Source organism: Manis javanica, chromosome 1 (assembly GCF_040802235.1).
Source record: "Manis javanica isolate MJ-LG chromosome 1, MJ_LKY, whole genome shotgun sequence".
NCBI classification, from domain to species: Eukaryota; Metazoa; Chordata; class Mammalia; order Pholidota; family Manidae; genus Manis; species Manis javanica.
Window position 1 is genome coordinate 152,958,176 of NC_133156.1, and position 20,184 is coordinate 152,978,359.

General features: G+C 33.7%; 1 protein-coding gene across 3 annotated transcripts in view; it reads right to left on the bottom strand.

Moving 5' to 3' along the window:
- GCC2 (GRIP and coiled-coil domain containing 2) overlaps positions 1-20,184 on the bottom strand; it is a 53,989-nt gene that overhangs the window by 19,091 nt on the left and 14,714 nt on the right. For all 3 annotated transcript variants that reach the window (XM_037015596.2, XM_037015595.2, XM_073238778.1), the window contains exons 8-17: positions 19,868-19,968; positions 19,676-19,774; positions 13,875-13,994; positions 11,068-11,232; positions 10,676-10,780; positions 9,922-10,084; positions 3,198-3,298; positions 3,024-3,101; positions 2,246-2,383; positions 1,262-1,383 (exon numbers count right to left, since the gene is read on the bottom strand). In XM_037015596.2, coding sequence (XP_036871491.2) covers positions 1,262-1,383; positions 2,246-2,383; positions 3,024-3,101; positions 3,198-3,298; positions 9,922-10,084; positions 10,676-10,780; positions 11,068-11,232; positions 13,875-13,994; positions 19,676-19,774; positions 19,868-19,968 — 1,192 coding nt within the window. The remainder of the gene's footprint in view (positions 1-1,261; positions 1,384-2,245; positions 2,384-3,023; positions 3,102-3,197; positions 3,299-9,921; positions 10,085-10,675; positions 10,781-11,067; positions 11,233-13,874; positions 13,995-19,675; positions 19,775-19,867; positions 19,969-20,184) is intronic.

Here is a 20,184-nt window from a genome sequence, read left to right on the forward strand (position 1 = left end):
AAAGATTTATAAAAAAGCCTTTGAATTTATTCCTTTCAATGGAACAGACCATTCAGTGGCATCAAAACAGCCTACTTTATGTTATAGGACTATGCCATTAGTTAAAATCATATAGTTCTTAGCTAATCATTATGAAAACAGTATATTACACCAAATTATAGTGAAAGCCCTTAGACAAAAACAGTTAAAACCAAGAGTTTTGTAACTAGTTCAATACACTATTAGTTTCTTTTTTTAAAAAAAGTATTTAATGTATGAGAAAGTAGAAGAAATGTAAAACATTTACATTAAAATGATTTGAACCCCAAATTCTAGCATGTTCAAAAATGACACTTGCAAATGATGACATCTTATTAAGCGTGTCAATATTCAACTTCAGCTTTAAGATGAACTACTGATAGAGAAAACATCTCCTTATTTTTCAACCTACAGTTTCCATACTTAGTAGATACATAAACAAAAAGTAACACCTTCATAAACATATAAACCTAGCAGGGTATTTAGTCCTACTTCGAACAGCAGGAGCCAGATGTACAATTGCTTTGAACCCTAAACCTCTCCTTAGGAAAACAAAACACACATGCTATGACATGCCCTACCTATTTCTAGTATATTTTTACATATGTATAAAAATGTATGTATTTTATATATATCTCTAGTATATTTTTATAAATATATCCTAGTATATTTCTGAATAATTTACAAAAGGGATCTGTATGTTAGTTTTCAATAAAAAGCATTAAAAAATATACTACTAAAACAAGTAATTAGATGTTCATACATTTAAGAAAAAAAATCCAATTTCAGACCAAAATTTAGTAATTCATTTAAAACTTTTTGAAATAAGTAAAATGTTTTTAAGCAACTTCTGTTTAGCTTAGTTAGTGGTAAGTAAGTACATCAAGGAAGCATTTTTATGCTTCTACTTCTAAATTCTCAAAATTGGAAAAGCTAATCATCATGTAACTTTAATGCCTATATTTCTACTATGAGCAGATCCTACTATAAGATGAAGCTACATCTCAAACACTGGAGCCTCACTTTATAGCACGTCTCTCTGAGTTTGTTACAGGGCCCTTGGGAGACACATTTCCCTGTTGCTGTCTAGAGACACAATGAAGCTGAGAAACTCTGTTCTCAATGGTAATAACATGTAAAATTCCACAGCCAAAAGAAATCAAAGTAGAGGTTTTCAACCTATTTGATGGAGGTCCTATCTTGAGGGGGGGGAAACCCTGCCTGTTTCTTTTTTAGACTTTACCTTTCTTGTTTAGCTCCCTCGGTTTCAGTCTGAGACATAGATTTACTTTTCTGTTGTTTTAGAACATTATGAACTCGGACTTTGTAGCTCTCAAATTCAGAGGTTATAGCGGCTTGTTCTGCCTATAACATTTAAAAGAGAGAAAACATTTTCTATTGTTAACATGATCCCCCTATTTTCTTTTAGAGATTAATGAGTTAAGATGAAGACCTGTTTTTGAAAACAGCTGACACTCTTTCACCCTCAAACACTCCCTAAAAAGTACACTTCTGCTGGCCTTGCACTTTTTTTTAAAGCCTTTGAATGATACAATATTGTGTGACAAGAGGTATGTTCCTACCATGTTTTCTTCCCTGGATGATTAATTTACCACCCATAAACTTTATAATGGCTCTATTTGCTTTTGGAATTTTAGAACGATTTTCACTTATAGTACTGCCTCTATTTATAAATACAAAAATTCAAAGAAATTAAGATATTTGAACTTTAAATTTCAAATGACAGAGGGAAAAGTTAAATTCTAGGTCTTCCACTTTGTGTGATTGCCCATGAGTAAACCATGGGACCCTTTTGCCACGATTGCTTTGGCAGGAGCTGCACCTTTAACAAAACTACTCTACTCTGTTTCCTATGGTGTAGGTAAGACAGTGGGCCTCATAGCCATTCTATTAGAATATGATCTTATAATCATTTAGACCTCAGAAAGAACTGTGATACTTTTTAAATAAAAAATTAAAAAGAGTAGTAGCTTTCCTACAGAAATTATAAAACAAGGTTGGAATGTAACAACACATACCCATGTCTTCCCTTTTCATAAAAACAAAGTTATCTAAGTGACAGGGTTGGGACGGGGTTGGGTTAAGGTCAGGTATTTATCTAACAAGTACTCTTAAAAAACAGCAACACTAAAAAGCGAGACCACTGCCCCCAGGTAAACTACGTGCTAGCTGATGAAGCCACATGGCTTCCGTGTGAGGAACGCACCTTGGCAGAGTGACACTCTTCCTGAAGGGCTGCCACTCGCTGCTGGTACGTGCTCAGTGTGCGCTGGTGCTGGTCCGCAGAGGTCTTCAGGTGCTCGTGAACTTTGTGTTTCTCAGATGTTATTTCAGCCAACTGAATCTGGGGGCAAAAATCTTTCAGTTAAGTCCTGGTAAACTACATCTTCATGGTTAAACAGACTTTCCTTAAAAACAGACTTCACGTTTGAGACACAAGTATATACAAAGGGCATAATAAAGAAATTTTAATCTATTATTATTGAAAGAGTAAAGACAGTATGAGTAGAACATTTTCTCAATAAATTTTTTCTGAAATCAGAAATCCAGAAAAAAAATCAATCAAGAAATAATTCCAGACTATATTTACAGTTCACTGTTTAAATACCTCAAGTATAACAGATAAATACAAAATAATAATGTAAACATATGAAAGTATAACATAAAGTATTTTATAAACTGATTCCTGTAACTGAACTATAAGTTAGGAGGTTCAGATACAGGTCTAGGGCCATGTTTACTCATGTTTCACTGCTCTTACTGTATTACACATTTTCAGATACATGGAAAGAATCTAGCTTAAGCTACACCCCAGTTATATGCCATATTTGGCTTATTGCTTCCCTTTCCTCAAAACGTTGAGGAAGCATATTTAGGAAAAAAAAATGTGCATGCATATGAGGATATTTAGGAAAACTCCTAAATGGTACCTTAATTCTACATGGAGAATTTTTTTAAATCTGGAAAAGTAAAAAGAATCTTACTTTACAGATTTCTACTTGCTGCTGGCTTGCCTCCAACTCGCCCTTTAAAGATGCTTGGAGTATTAAATGATCAGTTTCCTATAGAATAAGTATAGTGGTTAAGTTAAAAAAAGAGGTCATTCATAAATATGCTATGAATAAGTACTAAAATATGAAAGTGGGAAATTAACATACTGCTTGCTTTGAATCTGCCAGTTCTTTTTTGGTTTTCACAAGCAACTGCTTTATTTGGGTGTTTTTTTCCTCATACTGTTGCACTGAAGACTGCAGTGAAGCTAGTATGGAAATGATTTCAGAAGAGATTAAACAATTGCTATGAGTACTTTTAAATAAACTGTTTAAGGACAAGTCTTTTCTTTGTATAAACCTATCTTTAAAAGAAACTTGTCTCAGCTTTTTATTATGGAATATTTCATACACACAAAACAGTAGTAACAGATATACCTATGTACCCATGACCAACCTGTGGCCAACCTTCTATCACCCAGACCAGGGGTCTGACCCACAGGCCAAATCTGGTTGTTGTTTGTTTTTGTAAATAGGTATATTAGCACACAGTCAGGCTCACTGATCTACATATCGTTTATGGTGCTGTGGGGTAACAATGGCAGACCTGGCTGACAGCAGAGGCTATATGGCTGCCAGGCCAAAGATATTACTGCCTGGCTCTTTACAGAAAAAGTCTGCGAACCCCTGACTTACATACTTTCACTTACTCTTTGTGTCCCCAGTGGGGTTTTTTTTAATATGAAATCCATTTGTCTGTAAATATTTCAGTATAAATCTTTAAAATAAAGGTATCTATCTATACTAATATATATACCTACAAGATAAAGACTTCAGAAATGCTCAAAAGGAGTGCTGTTCATTTCCAATTGTATGACATGAGAGGCACAACGCTGGTTGTCTGTTTTTATGATACTGTTTTACAGGATGGACTGTCAGTGGAAGTTTGCTAAGGAACCAACTGAAACATGATAAAAACAAAAAGCTTTTATGCTAACAGAGGTAAAGAAAAAACAAATACCAAAAAGGAATAAGTGATTCACAAACTAGATCACAGGCAACTAGCAGGCCAAATCTGGCCACAGCCTGCTGTGAAACCAAGAATAATGTGGTGAAGACCATGGATTTACCACCTGGTCCTTTATAGAGAAAGTGTGCTTGGCACGTGCTCTAGGCCAGTCATGTTGGCATTAGGTGACTGTGCTGCTAAAAGATCTTACAAGCGATGACTAACTTTATGAAGTCAAATCCATATATATAGACTGCATTTCTTGGTAACTGTGAATATATATACTGTAAGAATATATCTTAATTATGTCTTTTTATGATAAATCTAATTCAGTTTTTTCCTGGCCACTATTTATCCAGTTCTAAAAAGATTTAATAAAGCACAAACACATATGAAGTCTTTGTTAGGTGCTCTAGGAATTATGATAAGCAAGAGATTGTAAGTCCCTGAGCTCAAAGAATACAGAATGAAATCAGGGGATAACATTTCACACGATAACGTAAAATAAAATATGTTAAAGAAGAAATACAAAAGGCTAAATGTTATATAAAATGTATGAGGTTATATAAAGTCTGGGCTAATGCTGTATAAAGTTTGCACAGGGACAAGGACGATTTCATAGAACGGGAAATATTTAAGATTAGCAAGGATCCCAAACAGTGTGAGCATGAGGGTGGGAAGGTGAAGGTACAAGAGGAGAAATAAAAGTGGGTGAAATAAAAAGTTATGGGGGGGAAAAAAAAAGTTATGGGGAAGCACAAACCACGTGATTCAGGAAACATGAATAGTCCTCTGTGCCTCTGAAAAAGGAATGTAAGCAAGTTGCAAAGTTAGACCTGCGCAGGAGGTTGGGTGTGTGTTCCTAAATCAGAAGGCAGCATGAGCCAACCACTCTTTTGTTTGCATGAAATGCTGTCCTGAAGCTCATCTTCCTACTCTACAACTTGTTAGCCCCCCACACAAGGCCTGTGCTACCATGAAGCTGGTAGCTTTTCCCACATTCTATACCATTCTAATTAACTTGATATACAAGGTAGATTAATCTTCCTTTCTGTCTTTAAAAAGGGCCCAAATACATTCTGGTATTAAGGTATTTAATGAACTGGATAAAAAAAATCTTCCCAATTCTACTTCATTTTTCTCTAACAGGTTAAGCCTTTCACTCCAATTAGTCAAGACTTCCAAAATTATGTTATTTCTTTCAATTTTTTTCTCATACCATAGCTACAGAAATACCCTTTTCCAATGTGCTTTTTCACTCCAAAACATAAGGACTCAACTTCAATTGTTTCAGTCTACAGATGCTCTCCCCACTGAGCTCCTAGCACTCCCTGCCTGCACCACTCATTTCTATACTTATTTATCAGGAAGTGGGTAGCTTTATTGAATAAGTATTACTTTTTTTAGTTTTTCTAAGGTTATCAATCATGCTTCTCTTTCACCTATCAAAAATATATGCATGCACTTGCTAATTTACATTGCATGAATATAACCTAGAGCTCTATATTCACTTTGCAGCAAGAACACAGAAAATATGGCCTAAGTATAGAGAATTTTCTGGAAACTGTACAGTTTGTTCAGTTATCTGAATATTTTAAATTTTATCCCTGATACAGGTAGATCAGAACTCTGCATATTTGGGATTTTATTGATTTGTTCATTCACGAAATTGCCTTTATTGAGCTGTAATTTGGCCACAGGCTGAATAAGAAACAATCACAGAATATTTTGCTCTTTTATTTATTTGGGGATACTGCTGAGAACGTAAGTCCAAATTATCAGCTGTTTCTGTTAAAACAAAATACAAAATGGAGACTGGACTTGAAAATTCTCCGAGCAGATAAGACCATTTAAGCCACATAAGTGAAACTTGATCTAGCTTTTTCTGTAAAACAAGCAAACTTGTTTACTTGGGCCACTCTGGTAAATGCCTCTGATAATCATGAAAGAAACTTAAGTCATATTCCTAAAAATGGGGTAAGATAATCACTTTTAACCAATAAGATAGTCATCCATCATCTGGAAATCCACATTGTCAAAACCAATCATTGCAAAGGGTAAACAACTTCCTTATTTTCACTTTATTAGGTATTTCTTATAAATCATGTCCCTGAGCTATCAGACTTTGAGTTTGAATGCTCACAGTTCCTGAACTTTTCTTGTATACAAAATGCAGTTTACTAAATACCGTTTGATTTAATTTTGCTATTTCTGGATGTTTGACATTCCTAAGCTAGCATTAACTTCAGAAACCACACAAGGCTTTTGAAAACACAGATTTCAAGGCCCACCCTTTTAAGATTCTGATTTCTTACATCAGTGTCTGGGCTTTCCAAAAAGCTCTCTGGATGCTGTATGAAATGCAAGTCAGGTCTGGGATCACTGTTCCATATGACACAGCGTTCACTTTATAAAAATGCCTGAAAGAATGTTCCCTCATGAATCTTGGTACCAGGAAAAGTTGTGTCTCTCACAATCATCACATTTATTTTAATGCTGTGGATACTGTAAACTTTGTAACTGATTGTGTTTCTTTGTTTTGACTTCTGGGAAGATCAAAGCCAAATTCATGGGAGACCTTAATGACAGCAAAGGTACACAGAATATACACTTTATGTCTTGATCTTGTATATGATTTTACTAGATAGACCTACACACCTTAATATTTCCTTTTATCCCATTTCCTCATCATTTATATATATATCTAAAATCATGTTGTACAATATCTTTGTAGCCACTGCAAATTATTTTATGGGATTTTTGCTTCTGAGTACCAAGGAGTACCAAGGTTTATATTTACTTTCCTGTTACAAACAACTAGAAAATGAAAAAAATGTATGAAAAAAAACCTGTTTTCTGACTTTGGAAAATAAGCAGAGTAAGACTACTTCCTAAAAGGAGGAACACAAAGAAGGTGAGCCCAAGTACATCCCAGCTTTCACTGGGGGGCTGCCTCTAGACTGATGCCAGAGGGGAATCCCAAGCACAGCAGTGATTTTGCTGAGATGCAAAGAACAACAGCTGGGGAAAGAACAACAAATAGTGAACTGTAATTGAAACAAGTCACAGAGCTCACACAGGACTATACATTGTTAGAATTCCCACAAACCAAACTAGAGAGACTTTGTTGAATACATGGGCACTCAGCAGTCTCAGAACACCCCCAATTAGTAGTGGGGCTGAGCTGGAGCTATACAAAGGTATACAAACTAGATCTACATCTACTCTATACTAGTCCTAAAGAAGATGAAAAAAGTCACAAATGAATAAAACTGATTTATAAATAACTTGACTGCTTGCCAAAGTTTAACTCTTTAAATGAATACCAGAAAATCTAGCATTCAACATATACAAGTCAAATCCAATTAAACTGATTTCTTATGCAAAGAAGCAGAATATAACTCCAATAGAAGCACATCCAGAAATTACAGAAATGGTAGAATTAGTAATTACATTAAAACTATGAAACATGCTCAAAGATTTAAAGGTAAAGATGAACATAATGAAGAGATAAATGGAAAACAAACAGCCAAAAATGTAAAAAATACAATTTCTAGAAACAAAAAATACAGTATCAAAAGTGAGTATGTCACCAGATGGGTCTAACAGATTAGACACTGCAGATGAGAGAATTTAAAGACAATAATTGAAACTATCCAAAAGGAAACTCAGAAAGTTAAAAAAGAAAAAAAATGAAAACAGGATCATTGACTTTTGGAACTAGACAGTGATCTAATATAATTGGTGTCATAAGGGAAAAAAGGGAGGGGAACTTAGACAAAAAATATCAAAAGAAATTAATGGCCAAAATTATGCTAAACTTGAAGAAAACTATAAATCGAAGAAGCTCAATACATCAAAGCAGCTCAATAAACCAGAAGCAAGATACAAACAAGGACAAAAAACACTAAGGCACATCATAAATTCTATACCCAGCAAAAGTAACTATAAAATGCGGGCAGGTTACAGACAAACAAAATGAGAGAATGCCTGTAGCCTATGTTACAAGATATATTAAAGAAAGTTCTTCAGGCAAAAGGAAAGTCATTGGACCATACATAAAGGAATGAAGAGCACCAGAAATGGTAAATATTTGAAAAAAATTCTCCAATTTTTCCTTTCTTTAAAACGGGTTTATAAGAGTTTTAAATGGTCAGATATTAAATACCATAGGCTTTCAGGCCAGTTTCTGTTACAATTACTCAACTGTAGCATGACAGCCACAGATGGGACACACATGGCTATGTATCAATGAAAGCTTTACAAAAAGACTGATTATGGGCCATGATTTGTTGACCTCTGCTATACAAGATGACTATTTTTAAAAAATGTGTTAAGTTTTAACACATGTATTAGTATAAAACATATGACAAAAACAGCAAAAAGGACAAAAGGGAGAAAAATTAAAACTACTATGTAAGATTCTTAAACTACATATGAAGTGGCATAATTTACTGAAAATTATCTGTGATAAATTCAAGATGTACATTATATGCTCTAAAGCGACCACTAAAACCAAAGAGGTATATGGTTAATAAGCTAATAAAGAGATAAAATGGCATCATATAAAATACTTGATTAATTCAAAAGAAGGCAGAAAAGGAGAGAAAAAAAGACAAATAACAAGACAAATAGCAATCAGCACACTGGTAAATTTAAGCCTAGTCACATAATAATGTGAGAACAAACAGCTTAAACATGGCAATTAAATGGCAACAATTGTCAGCTTAGAGAGAAAAGCCTCAACTATATGCTATCCAAGAAAAACACTTTTATAGACTTAGATTAAAGACAAAGGATGGGAAAAGATAAGCCATGTAAATAATAAATGAAAGAAAGCTGGAGTGGTCTGATCAATATCAAAGTGGACTTCAGAAAAAGGAATATTACCAGTAATGATTAAAAAAAAAGGCATTTCACAATAATAGAGGGACTGAATCATCAGAACATACAACAATTCTAAATGTGTATGTAGTAGCTCCAAAGTTTCTAGATATTATGAAGCCAAAACTGACAAAACTGAAGAGAGGGAAATCCAGAATTATGTTCAGAGAATTCAACATACTTTCTCTCAGTACTTGGAAGAACAGTAGTCAGAAAATCATTAAGGATACAGATGACTAACACTGTCAGCTGACTTGATCTAATTGACATTAGACAGAACACTCTATCCAACAATGAATATAGTCTAACACATAAGGAACATTCACCAAAAAAAAAAAAATAATAATATTCTGGGCCATAAAACAAACCTCAATAAATTTAAAAAGCCTGTAATTATACAGAATATGTTTTCTAACTACATAGGAATTAAATTAGAAATCATTAACAGAAAGGTATCTAAAAATTCCTTTAAATATTTAAGAATTAAACAACACACTTCTAAATAATCCCATGAGTCAAAGAAAAAATCCAAAGGAAGTAAAAAAATATTTTGAGCTGAATTAAAATAAAAACACAATTTGTTAATTTGTGAGATGTAGCTGAAGGAGTGCCTGAAGGAATATTTGTAGATTTAGATGCTTATATTGGAAATTATTATGGATAGAAGAGGACATAACTACCTTAAAAAGAAAGATTTCACAGCTAGTTAAATTATTCCACTCCATTTACAGTAAGCAAATTGTGGCCAAAAGACATTTTTTATCTTTGTATTACTCAGAGTAGGTACTTAAGAAATGTTTAAGTGAATGAATGCACTATGCACCAACACGGACTGTAAACATCTGATTGACAAATAGTTTTACAACCCTTCTGTCCTTAATAGTGTTTAACACTGTGCGGAAAGACCTGGTTGTCAAAGACTGGTGAAATGAACCACTAAGGTTGCTCCCCTGTAATGATGAAATTGCTGTAAGTGAAAGTGAATTTTGATTAACTCACTCAATTCTTCTTGCAGGGTTTCTTGTTTCTGTTTCTGAATTTTTATTTCTTGCTCCAAATCTTCTATGTTGCTGTTTTTATTAGTTAACTTTTGATTTAGTTCTTTCATCAAACGTTCATAATCAGCTATTTCCATATTCATCAATGTGGTTTGCTGGGCATCCTGCACAAATTACAAATAAAAAATCTGCATACTCGGTCAGCTAACCTCATTTGTAAAATTGCTAAAGTTATGCCACAGAAATAAATAGGCTCTATTATGCTTTTCTGAAATATAGGAAATTGATATAAAAATGAGGAAACTAAGTTGGATGTTTTCTAATTTATAAAATGTTTTCTAATAGTTTAATCCAACTTCCTCAGTTTCATTGTATTTGATTATAATTTTCATTAGCCATAATTGGTATTCTATTCTATTAGCCTCATCTTTGAAAAAATAAAGAAAAATTAGCCAAAGCTCTAAATATAATACTAATTTCAGTTTCTGACATTAAATCTCCACATGACATACAATAATCTTGTACAAAAAAATGAAATACCAAACCAAAATCTAAAAATTTCTGAGCATAGATTCTTCTGGAGACAGGCACCCAGAGAAATAAGTTATAATTTTAATTTTGAAGCAAGCAATTTATAAATGATTATTTTGATATCACGAATAACCTTGCTTTTGAAATACTTCTTTTCTAAACTATTAGTATAGTGTAACAATGTAAAGATTGACATCAGTTTTGAGTCTGGTGTTTTGTTTTACCTTTCTAACCAGCTCTAATTCTTGCATGGTTTTCTGAAGCTGTTTCTTTTCCTTGTGGAGTTGTAGCTGAAGTTCTTCACGTTCACGAACAGAACAAGCATGCTCCTAAAATTAAAAACAAAAATGCAACCACCCTCCAACCAACCAACATTAAAAAAAGAAATTTGTAAGGGGCTATAAAATAAATGTGACACACTTAAATACAAAAAGCTTGAAAATCATATACACTCAAATGTCATAGCTGGGATTCTTGACTCATACTAGGCATATATTAAGGAATTAGAACTCTGAACATTCACAAATGCTACCTGTTAGTCTTTCCTTCATTTAAATCATACTTTGATAAAGATATCACTACATAACATGAATCAATCCCACAGGACAATTTTCACCTTTATCTTTTGATCCTTCTGAAGTTTTTCAGCTTCCAGTTCTTTGTCTGCCACTGCTTTGGCTTTCTGGACTTCTAAAATCTGTATTTCTAATAATTTGACATTAGACTGTAGTGTCTCAATACGAGCCAGTAGATCTTCATTATTAGAATTTAATTTTTCACACTAGAATGATAAATGATTTATTACTGTGAACATGCAGAAAATACATACAGGAGAGGAAGAATAAAATAGTACATTAATGAGAATATGGCATAGTATGAAAAATGAAGACTTCAAAATCAATTCCACAGAATGACAATGTAAAATAAGCTTAAAACATCATCATTGTTGATGACAATTTGTCAAACAATAGAAGACCAGGAGCATGGACAGAGGAAAAGACAAAAATCAAACAAACAAAAAACACCCCAGGGGAACTGAGATGAGAACAATAAGATAGGATGATTTCTAGTTGTTTTGTAATATTCTTCTCCCAAAAGAAGGAAGAAGAAAATGAAATTAAGTTTCTGACTGTATTATTTAGTTTTTATGCAAAGAATACTGAAATTGAAATATGCTTATTACAATCAAAACATATGCATTTACTTGATTTAAAGTTACTTGAAAAGTCCTCTCCACAAAGTGGGTATAGAGGGAATGTACCTCAACATATAAAAAGGCCATATATGACAAACCAACAGCTAACATCATACTCAATGGTGAAAAGATGAAAGCTTTTCCTCTAAGATCAGGCACAAGGCAAGGATCCCCTCTCACCACTTTCACTCAACATAGTTCTGGAGGTCCTAGCCAAGGTGGGTAGGCAGGTGGGAGGGAGTGAGGGAGGAAGAGAAGGCATCTGAATTAGAAAGAAGTCAAACTGTCACTATCTGCAGATGACACAATACTACACAGAGAAAATCCTAATGATTCCACAAAGAAACTGTTAGAATAAATCAATTCAGTAAATATTCAGGCTACAAAATCTATATACAGAAATCTGTTGTTTCTATACACTAAGAACCATCAGAAAGAGAAATTAAGAAAACAATCCCATTTATAATAACACTAAAAACATTATTAGGAACAGACCTGTACACTAAAAAACTATAAGACACTGATGAAAGAAATAGAAGACAGCACAAATAAATGGAAAGATATTCTGTGCTCATGAATTGAAAGAATACTGTTAAATGTCTACACTACCCAAAAGCAATCTACAGATTCAATGCAATCTCTTGTCAAAATTCCTGGCATTTTTCAAGGAACCAGAATAATATTAAAATTTGTATGGAATCTGAAAAAACAATCTTGAAAAAGAACAAGGTTGGAGGCATCATGTTCCCTGATTTCAAACTATATTTACAAAGCCATAACTATTAAAACAATATGGTAGTGGCATAAAAACAGACACACAGATCAATGGAACAGAACAGAGATGCCAGAAATAAACTTGTGCATATATGCTCAACTGATTCATGAGAAAAGAGCCATGAATATATAATGGCGAAAGGACAGATGTTGGGAAAACCAGACAGCTACATGTAAAAGAATGAGTTGACCCCTATTTTATACCATACACAAAAATTAACATGGATTAAAGACTTGAATGTAAGAGGTGAAACCATAAAACTTCAAGAAAAAACAGGTAATAAGCTCCTTGACATTGGTCTTCGCGACTATTTTTTAGATGTGACACCAAAAGCAAAGGCAACAAAGGCAAAAAATCAACAAGTGGGACAACACCAAACTGAAAAGATACTGCACAGCAAAGACCACCACCCACAAAATGAAAAGGCAGCCTACTGAATGGGAAAAAAATATTTGAAAAACCCTCTATCTGATAAGAGGTACCTAAAATATATAGAGAACTCCTACAACTCAATAGCAAAACAAAACAAAACTCACCAAACAATTTGATTAAAAAATGGGCAGATGTCTGAATAGACACTTTTCCAAACAGGCACATGAAAGGATTCTCAATATCATTAATCACTAGGGAAATACAAATCAAACCACAATGAGCTATCAACTCACACCTGTTATAATGGCTATTATAAGAAAGACAACAAATGTGGAAGATGGAGAGTAAAAGAACATTTGTACACTGTTGGTGGGAATGTAGATTGCTGCAGCCACCATGGAAAACAGTATGGAGTTTCCTCAAAAATTAAAAAGAACTACCATATAATCCAGCAATTCCACTTCTGTGTATTTACACTAAGGCGAACACTAACTCGAAAAAATATCTGTATCCCCAGGTTCACTGCAGGGTTATTTACAATAGCCAAGATATGGAAACAACCTAAGTGTCCATCAACGGATGAATGAATAAAGAATGAATCCATGAAAATGAATGAAATCTTGCTATTTGCAAGAACATGAATTGACCCTGAAGACCATATACCAAGTGAAACAGAGAAAGGCAAATACTGTATGATCTCACTTGTGTGGATCATATAAAAAAACAAAAACAAAGGAAACTCATATGAGGACAGATAGGTGGTTGCCAAACGCATGGGATGCAGGGTGGGTGAAATGGGTTAAGGAGCTGAAAGGTACAAACTTCCAGTTATAAAATAAGTAAGTCATGAGATGTACAGCATGGTCACTGTGGTTAAAAATACTGTATTGCAATATTTGAAAGTTACTAAGAGAGTAAACATTAAGTTTTCATTACAAGAAAAAAAATTTTGTAACTATGTATGGTGATGAGTGTGAACTGGACTTATTGTGATCATTTTGTAACATATAAAAATATTGAATCACCTGGAACTAACATAAGGTTGTATGTCAATTATACCTTAAAAAGAGAGAAAAGTTACCTGAAGAGTGGAATTCCTTAACTGTCTTGTAAGGTCTTCTATATGATGCTCAAAATTATTAGCTCGTTCTTTTTCCGCATCCAACTGCTCTGACTGCTTATCATATTCTAATAAAAGAGTCTTCAATAAGAGACAAAAGGTTTAACTTTAGGCTATTATTATATATTCCATTAGACTGTATCAAGCCATCTTTACCTAAGATTTATGAGTCCACCCATTCTGGAAGCTTAAACTATTTATGTAAGTTCAACATCTGAGAGAAAACCTAATTTGTATCCTATAATAAAATTAGGATAATTCAGATGACTTTTAGAATTAGGGGGAATCTACTACAGGGGGAAATGATTTTTAATGTATACAACATAATATCTCCAAGTTAAATATTCATTTCATCAACAAAAATAAACTTTTGAAACAAATGTAATTTATGGGAAGAAGGGAAAAAGTTCAATTTGGTCACCAACCAATACCATCTGAAGAATTCTGATGAGGGAAATGTTTCAGGCCTGGCCTAATATAAGGGAGAGAGGTGTTAATGGAAAAACTCACATGTTGTGGCAAAACATTTATACTTTCTGAAGACTCTTTAGAAACTGAACTTTTTTCTTTGGTATATCTAGTTGGCCTCTACTCAAGGACAGAATGCCCAGTCTGACCTTTTTGCTACATACTACACAATCTTATTATCCCTAAAAATATGTAAACTAGATTAACTGTTTCCAGATTGCCTGTAGCTTTTTTTTTTACTCTCTCCCATCTCTTTTAAATATTGGTTTTGCCTTTGTTCCTGGAGAACTACTGACTGTTCTTCATGTAAATGAATTTCTGTGCAAAAATCTAGCCAAATGTTTGAGTTTTCTTTATTTCCTAAAAGCTTATTTTAGGAAGCTTGAAAAGTGGCCTTTGTTTAGACCTGGGTCTTGAGACCCTCGCTCACCTTCTCAGGCAAGATCGTCTGGTGGCCTAATGAGTGGCAATTATATGCTCTTTCTGGCTTTTGCCAGCCAGATTTGATTCTTGGGCAAATCTGATTTTGTTTGTAATTCTCATTTACAAATGGTTAATTACTGTCCACACTGATAGCTGAGTGCTAGAATCTGGTTTCGATGCTATGGTCTGCCCACAGTGATTGGCAGAAGGCTAAAACTGGGAATCTAGAATATGGCTTATGTATTTATTTGTCCATGTTTGTCTGAGGATTCTGTTACTTCCTGGCATATATGAATAACAGGGTTGAGAAATCGCTTGTCTTCTTCTCCATAAAAAGATTTCATGCTTGCATTTTATTTGTGTGGATTCTTCTAACTCAAAAGATCAGAGATCTTTATCCTTTCAGACTCTACTATCCAGTCTTTCTTTGTTTTTATGCATTATGGGCTCTAATATAGTCAATAGGTGCAAAACCTGAATTGCTTATCAAGGCTCACTCGAGCAAACAATGGTTCCCTACACAAAGTTCTGAGTATAATCACATATTATCCCTATGGAGCCTTGGAACAAAAAAATAAATGCCATACATGCAATTTCCTTGATGAGTATGCTGATACTTCTAGGCAAATGAATGATTACAAATTATTGTCCCTTCAGAACTACTGCACACTCAGATCTTTAAGAAAAGTGGTAAAAAATTATAGTATGATAATAAACACTGAGAAAAGAAACTGTCTAGTCAAATTCACAAGGAACTTACAAATTACTCAGCATCTTAATAGTGATGCTCCCTGAGGAACCTAATGGAGCTTAGTTAATGTCTGTTTTTACAGAAAAGTGATCACAGTTCTTAAATACATCAGCACCCCTGATTCAATTTTAAACCCTATTGCTTCATCACAAATGGAATCTCTAGCTTACCCAAAGACAGAAAAAATTTTATAACTCTAAAACTTAAAAAAAATATTTCATAGGAATTTTAGAGCCGTTTTAGGCTCACATAAAACTGAGGAGAAGTCACAGAGATTTCTAATCACCACCCCTCTACCTCCTCAAATGCAGTCTCCTCCATTACCAACATCCCCCGACCACAGTGGCACATTTGTTACAACTGACACTGAACCTCCACTGACACCACATCACCCAAAGTCCATGGTTTAGTTAGAGTTCACTCTTGCTGGTTCACATTCTATAGGCTTGGACTAATTTACAATGACACGTATCCACTACTGTGGTATCACATAGAGCAGTTTCCTGAGTTCCATCAATTCATCCCTTCCTCCCAGCAACCCCTGGGAACTACAGATTTTTGTATGGTCTCCATGGTTTTGCCTTTTCCAGAATGTGACAGAGCTGGAATCAGCATGCAGACTTTTCAGATGGGCTTCTTTCACTTAATAGTAGTATGCATTTAAGTTTCCTCCATGTCTTTTCACGGATTGATGGCTCATCTCCTTTCAGTGCTGAATAATATTCCATTACCAGTAAGTGCCACAGTTCTTTCATCACTCAACTTCTGAAGGCCATCTTGGTTGGTTCTGAGTTTTGGCAACTGTTAATAAAGCTGCTATAAATACCCACATGCAGATTTTGTGTGACTATGTTTTCAGGTTCTTTGGGTAAACACCAAGGAGCACAGCTGCTGGATCATATGGTACAAGCATGTTTGGTAAGAATTTGCTAAACTTCTTGCAAAGTGGCTGTACCATTTTGCATTCTCACCAGCAGTGAATGAGTGTTCCTGTAGCTCTGCATGCTTGCAAGCATTTGGTGGTGTTGGTGTTTCAGATTTTGGTCACTGTTATAGGTGTGGAGTGGTATTTTATTGTTTTAATTTGTATTTCCCTGATAACATATGGTAAGTAGTATATTTTCATATGCTTATTTGTCATCTGTTTATCTTTTTTGTTGAAATGTTTGTTAAGGTCTTTGGCCCTTTGTAATGAGGTTTTTGTTTTCCCGCTCTTGAGTTTTAATAGTTCTTTGCCTATTTTGGTAACAGTCCTTTATCAGATATATGTCCTTTGCATATGTTTTCTCCCAGTTTGTGGCTTGTCTTCTCATTCTCTTGATATTCTTTCACAGAACAAAATTTTTTAGCTTCAAATGAAGTCCAGCTTATCAATTCTTTCATGGATTGTGCCTTTGTTGTTGAATTTAAGTCCCTGCCACACCTAAGGTCATCCAGGTATTTTCCTATGTCATCTTCTAGGAGTTTTAGTTTTATGTTTTACATTTATGTCTATGATACATTTTGAGTTAATTTTTGTGAGGAATGTAAAGTTCACTCTTCTCGATTGTTTCTAGATTGTTTTGCTTGTAGATGTCCAGGTGTTCCAGTATCATTTGTTGAAAGTATTATCTTTGCTCTAATGTCAAAGATTGGGTGACTACATATGGGTTTATTTCTGGGCTCTCTACTGTGTTCCATTGATCAATTTATTCTTTCACCAACACCACACTGTCTCGACTGCTGTAGCTTCACACTAAGTCTTAAAGAGCAGTACTACTAACCCTCCCACTTCAATATTGTTCTTCAATATTGTGTTGGCTATTCTGGGTCTTTTCTACATATTTTTCTCTATAAGAACTTCTTTTAACATTTCTTGCAAGGCACTCTACTAGTGACAAATTCTGATAGTCTCTATTTCTATACTTTTGAAGGATAATTTTGCGGGGCAGAGAATTCTAAGTTGGTGGGTTTTTTTTCTCAGTACTTCAAATGATTACCTTCTACACTCTTCTTTCTTGCATGGTTTCTGAGAAGCTGGATGGAATTTATCTTGGTACCTCTATAGGTAATAAGGTGTTTTCTTCCCTAAGGCTTCTTTGAAGATTTTTTATTTTTATTTTCTTTGGTTTGAAAATTATATATCTAGGTGTCATTTTTTTTTGGTTTTTATCATGCTTGGTTTTCTCCGAGCTTCCTGGATCTGTGGTTTAGTGTCTGACAATCGGCGCAAATTTTCAGTCATTATTGTGTCGTATTTATTTTGTTCCTTTCTCTTCCTCATGAAATTCTCATTATGTGTATGTTATATCTTTTGTAGTTGTCTTACAGTTACTGGGTATTCTATCCCCTTTTTTTTGCCTTTCTAAATCTGTATTTTAAACAAATATATTGGTTATACCTGGTCTACCTGTAGAGGGAACTAACAAATTAGATTATAATGGTTCTTAAAATGTAAAGACACAAGCTCCTAATGGCTCATACAAGACAAATAAGCACATACATAAATTTCAAGTAAGTGTTTTTTAAAAAATGGACTTATGAGGTTTCTTCATACATTAGATGTTAATTCCTGATCATATTTTCATATGATAATTTTATACTTTACATAGTTCATTTTATATTTTCCTTTGTAACCTTTTAAATTACTTTTAAGTTGAGAAGAGCATCTTTTATCTCAAAGTTAAATGGTCAAATATTTTATTCTAGGTTTAAAAAAAAATCTTTCTTTTTGACAAAACTTAAGCTACTACAAATTTATTTTGGTGTGTGGGAATGAAGTAAAAATGTAACTAAATTGTGCTGAAGTAGTTTTCTAATTTCTCCTTTTTCATTTTTATGTTTTCAAATCTCGCTGTAGTAGTGAATAATATAGCTTGGTTGGTGACAGAACAGACATGGAAGCAGCCTGCCTGAATCCAATCTCAGCTCTTTATACTCGCCCTGGGGCCTTGAGTTCCTTAACCTCTTTGTGCTTCAGATTCCTCACTTGTAAACTGGCAATGCTAATAACATACTTCTTGAGGCTGTTTTGAGAATTAAACATGATAAGATTACATGTATAGTGCAAAGAAGAAGGCCTGCTTATAAGTGCTTGTTTTTATGCAGGTCTGTCTTATGTTACATTAATCTTATTTTTGCATCACAACTATATAACATTATTATATTGTATAACAAATTTTAGTGTCTGCTAGAGCAAGACATCACTCTTCTCTTCTCACTTTAAAAAACATCAGCTATTCTTGCTAGCTGATTTTCCTCTGAAACTTTGATAATTTGTCAAGATTGCCCCACCAGAAAAATCCTAGAATTTTTAGTGGAATTGTTTTAAAGCAGGTTAGTAAACCAAACTGAGAATATTTCAAATATTTAGTCATCCTACATATATAGTGCAGTTTTCTTCATTAACTGCCAAATTTTCTCACTGAAGTTCTTCCTGAAATTTGTTTTTTTGGCTACTACGGAATTTTCTTCCTTCAAACAAATCTCACTTGTTTATTGCCCACTTTCTTCTCCCTAACCATTTTTACTTTTCCACACAGGATGGACCTTGTATTTTTGTCTGCTTGCCTGTTACTGCCTATAGAATTTCAGTCCTAAAAGGGCAGTAACTTAATCTATTTGATTGACCTCCATCTTCCTATTACTCCGACTGGTTAATGAATACATTAAGAAATGTAATAGCATTTATCTTGCATTCAGTTGATTTTATTGTACCCTTTTAATTTTAATTCTATTTTTTATAATAGATTCTTATGTTACTTCGGTAAACAAGCATAATAATCCAAATAATAATGTTTTTGCTTTCTCAGACCCACTGTTAAAGCTTCAGGTTTATTCACTTGGCCAGAGTAATATTAAGTAATAACAGTAGTAATAGCCATCTTTTTTTGTTACTCTTTTTATTAGAAAATTCCAAAAGAGAATTTTGGTTTTAAAAAACAACAGCCGGAAGGCATTATTGAAAGCTTAGTCACTTAAAATTTTAACACTAGGATGATACCACATTAAATAAAAATATAGAAAAAATATTTACTACAGAATATAAGGTAACTGTGTTATGGATAAGAGTTTTACATTTCTACTACATTTCTTAACTTAGAAATTACAAATAAAACATTATTAAAATATGTATTTTTACCTTATAGCTTTCTGCCCCTTGAATGAGATCTCTAATGGAAGTAGACAACTGATCCTTTTCTGATTGAACAGATTCAAGTTGTTCCCATAGAGTCTGGACCTATTTTAAATACATAATAAAGAGTTTTTTATGGACAAACTTTATTTTCTACAGTCTAAGGTCCTTAAATCTTGCAGTTTTAAGTTACGTTACCTCTTTTCTGCTAGAATCTAGTTCTTTCTTTGCCTTCACAGCAACTAGTTTTATCTTACTTATTTTCTCCTCTTTCTCTTTGGATTCTTTTTCCAAATATCCTAAAAACAAATGGATTAGATATGAAATCAAAAGGAAAAAAATTCAAATACTTTACTTATTTTAGCCCTAGAAATTGATCTTTACTCTGGAACCCCAAATCTACAATTTGAAAATAAAGGCAATGAAATAAGTAGCAAAAATATTAGCACTTTTTTCAGTGAAAGTTAAATTATTATCTAAATGAGGCAAACAATGTAAAAAAAGTCTATTTTCTT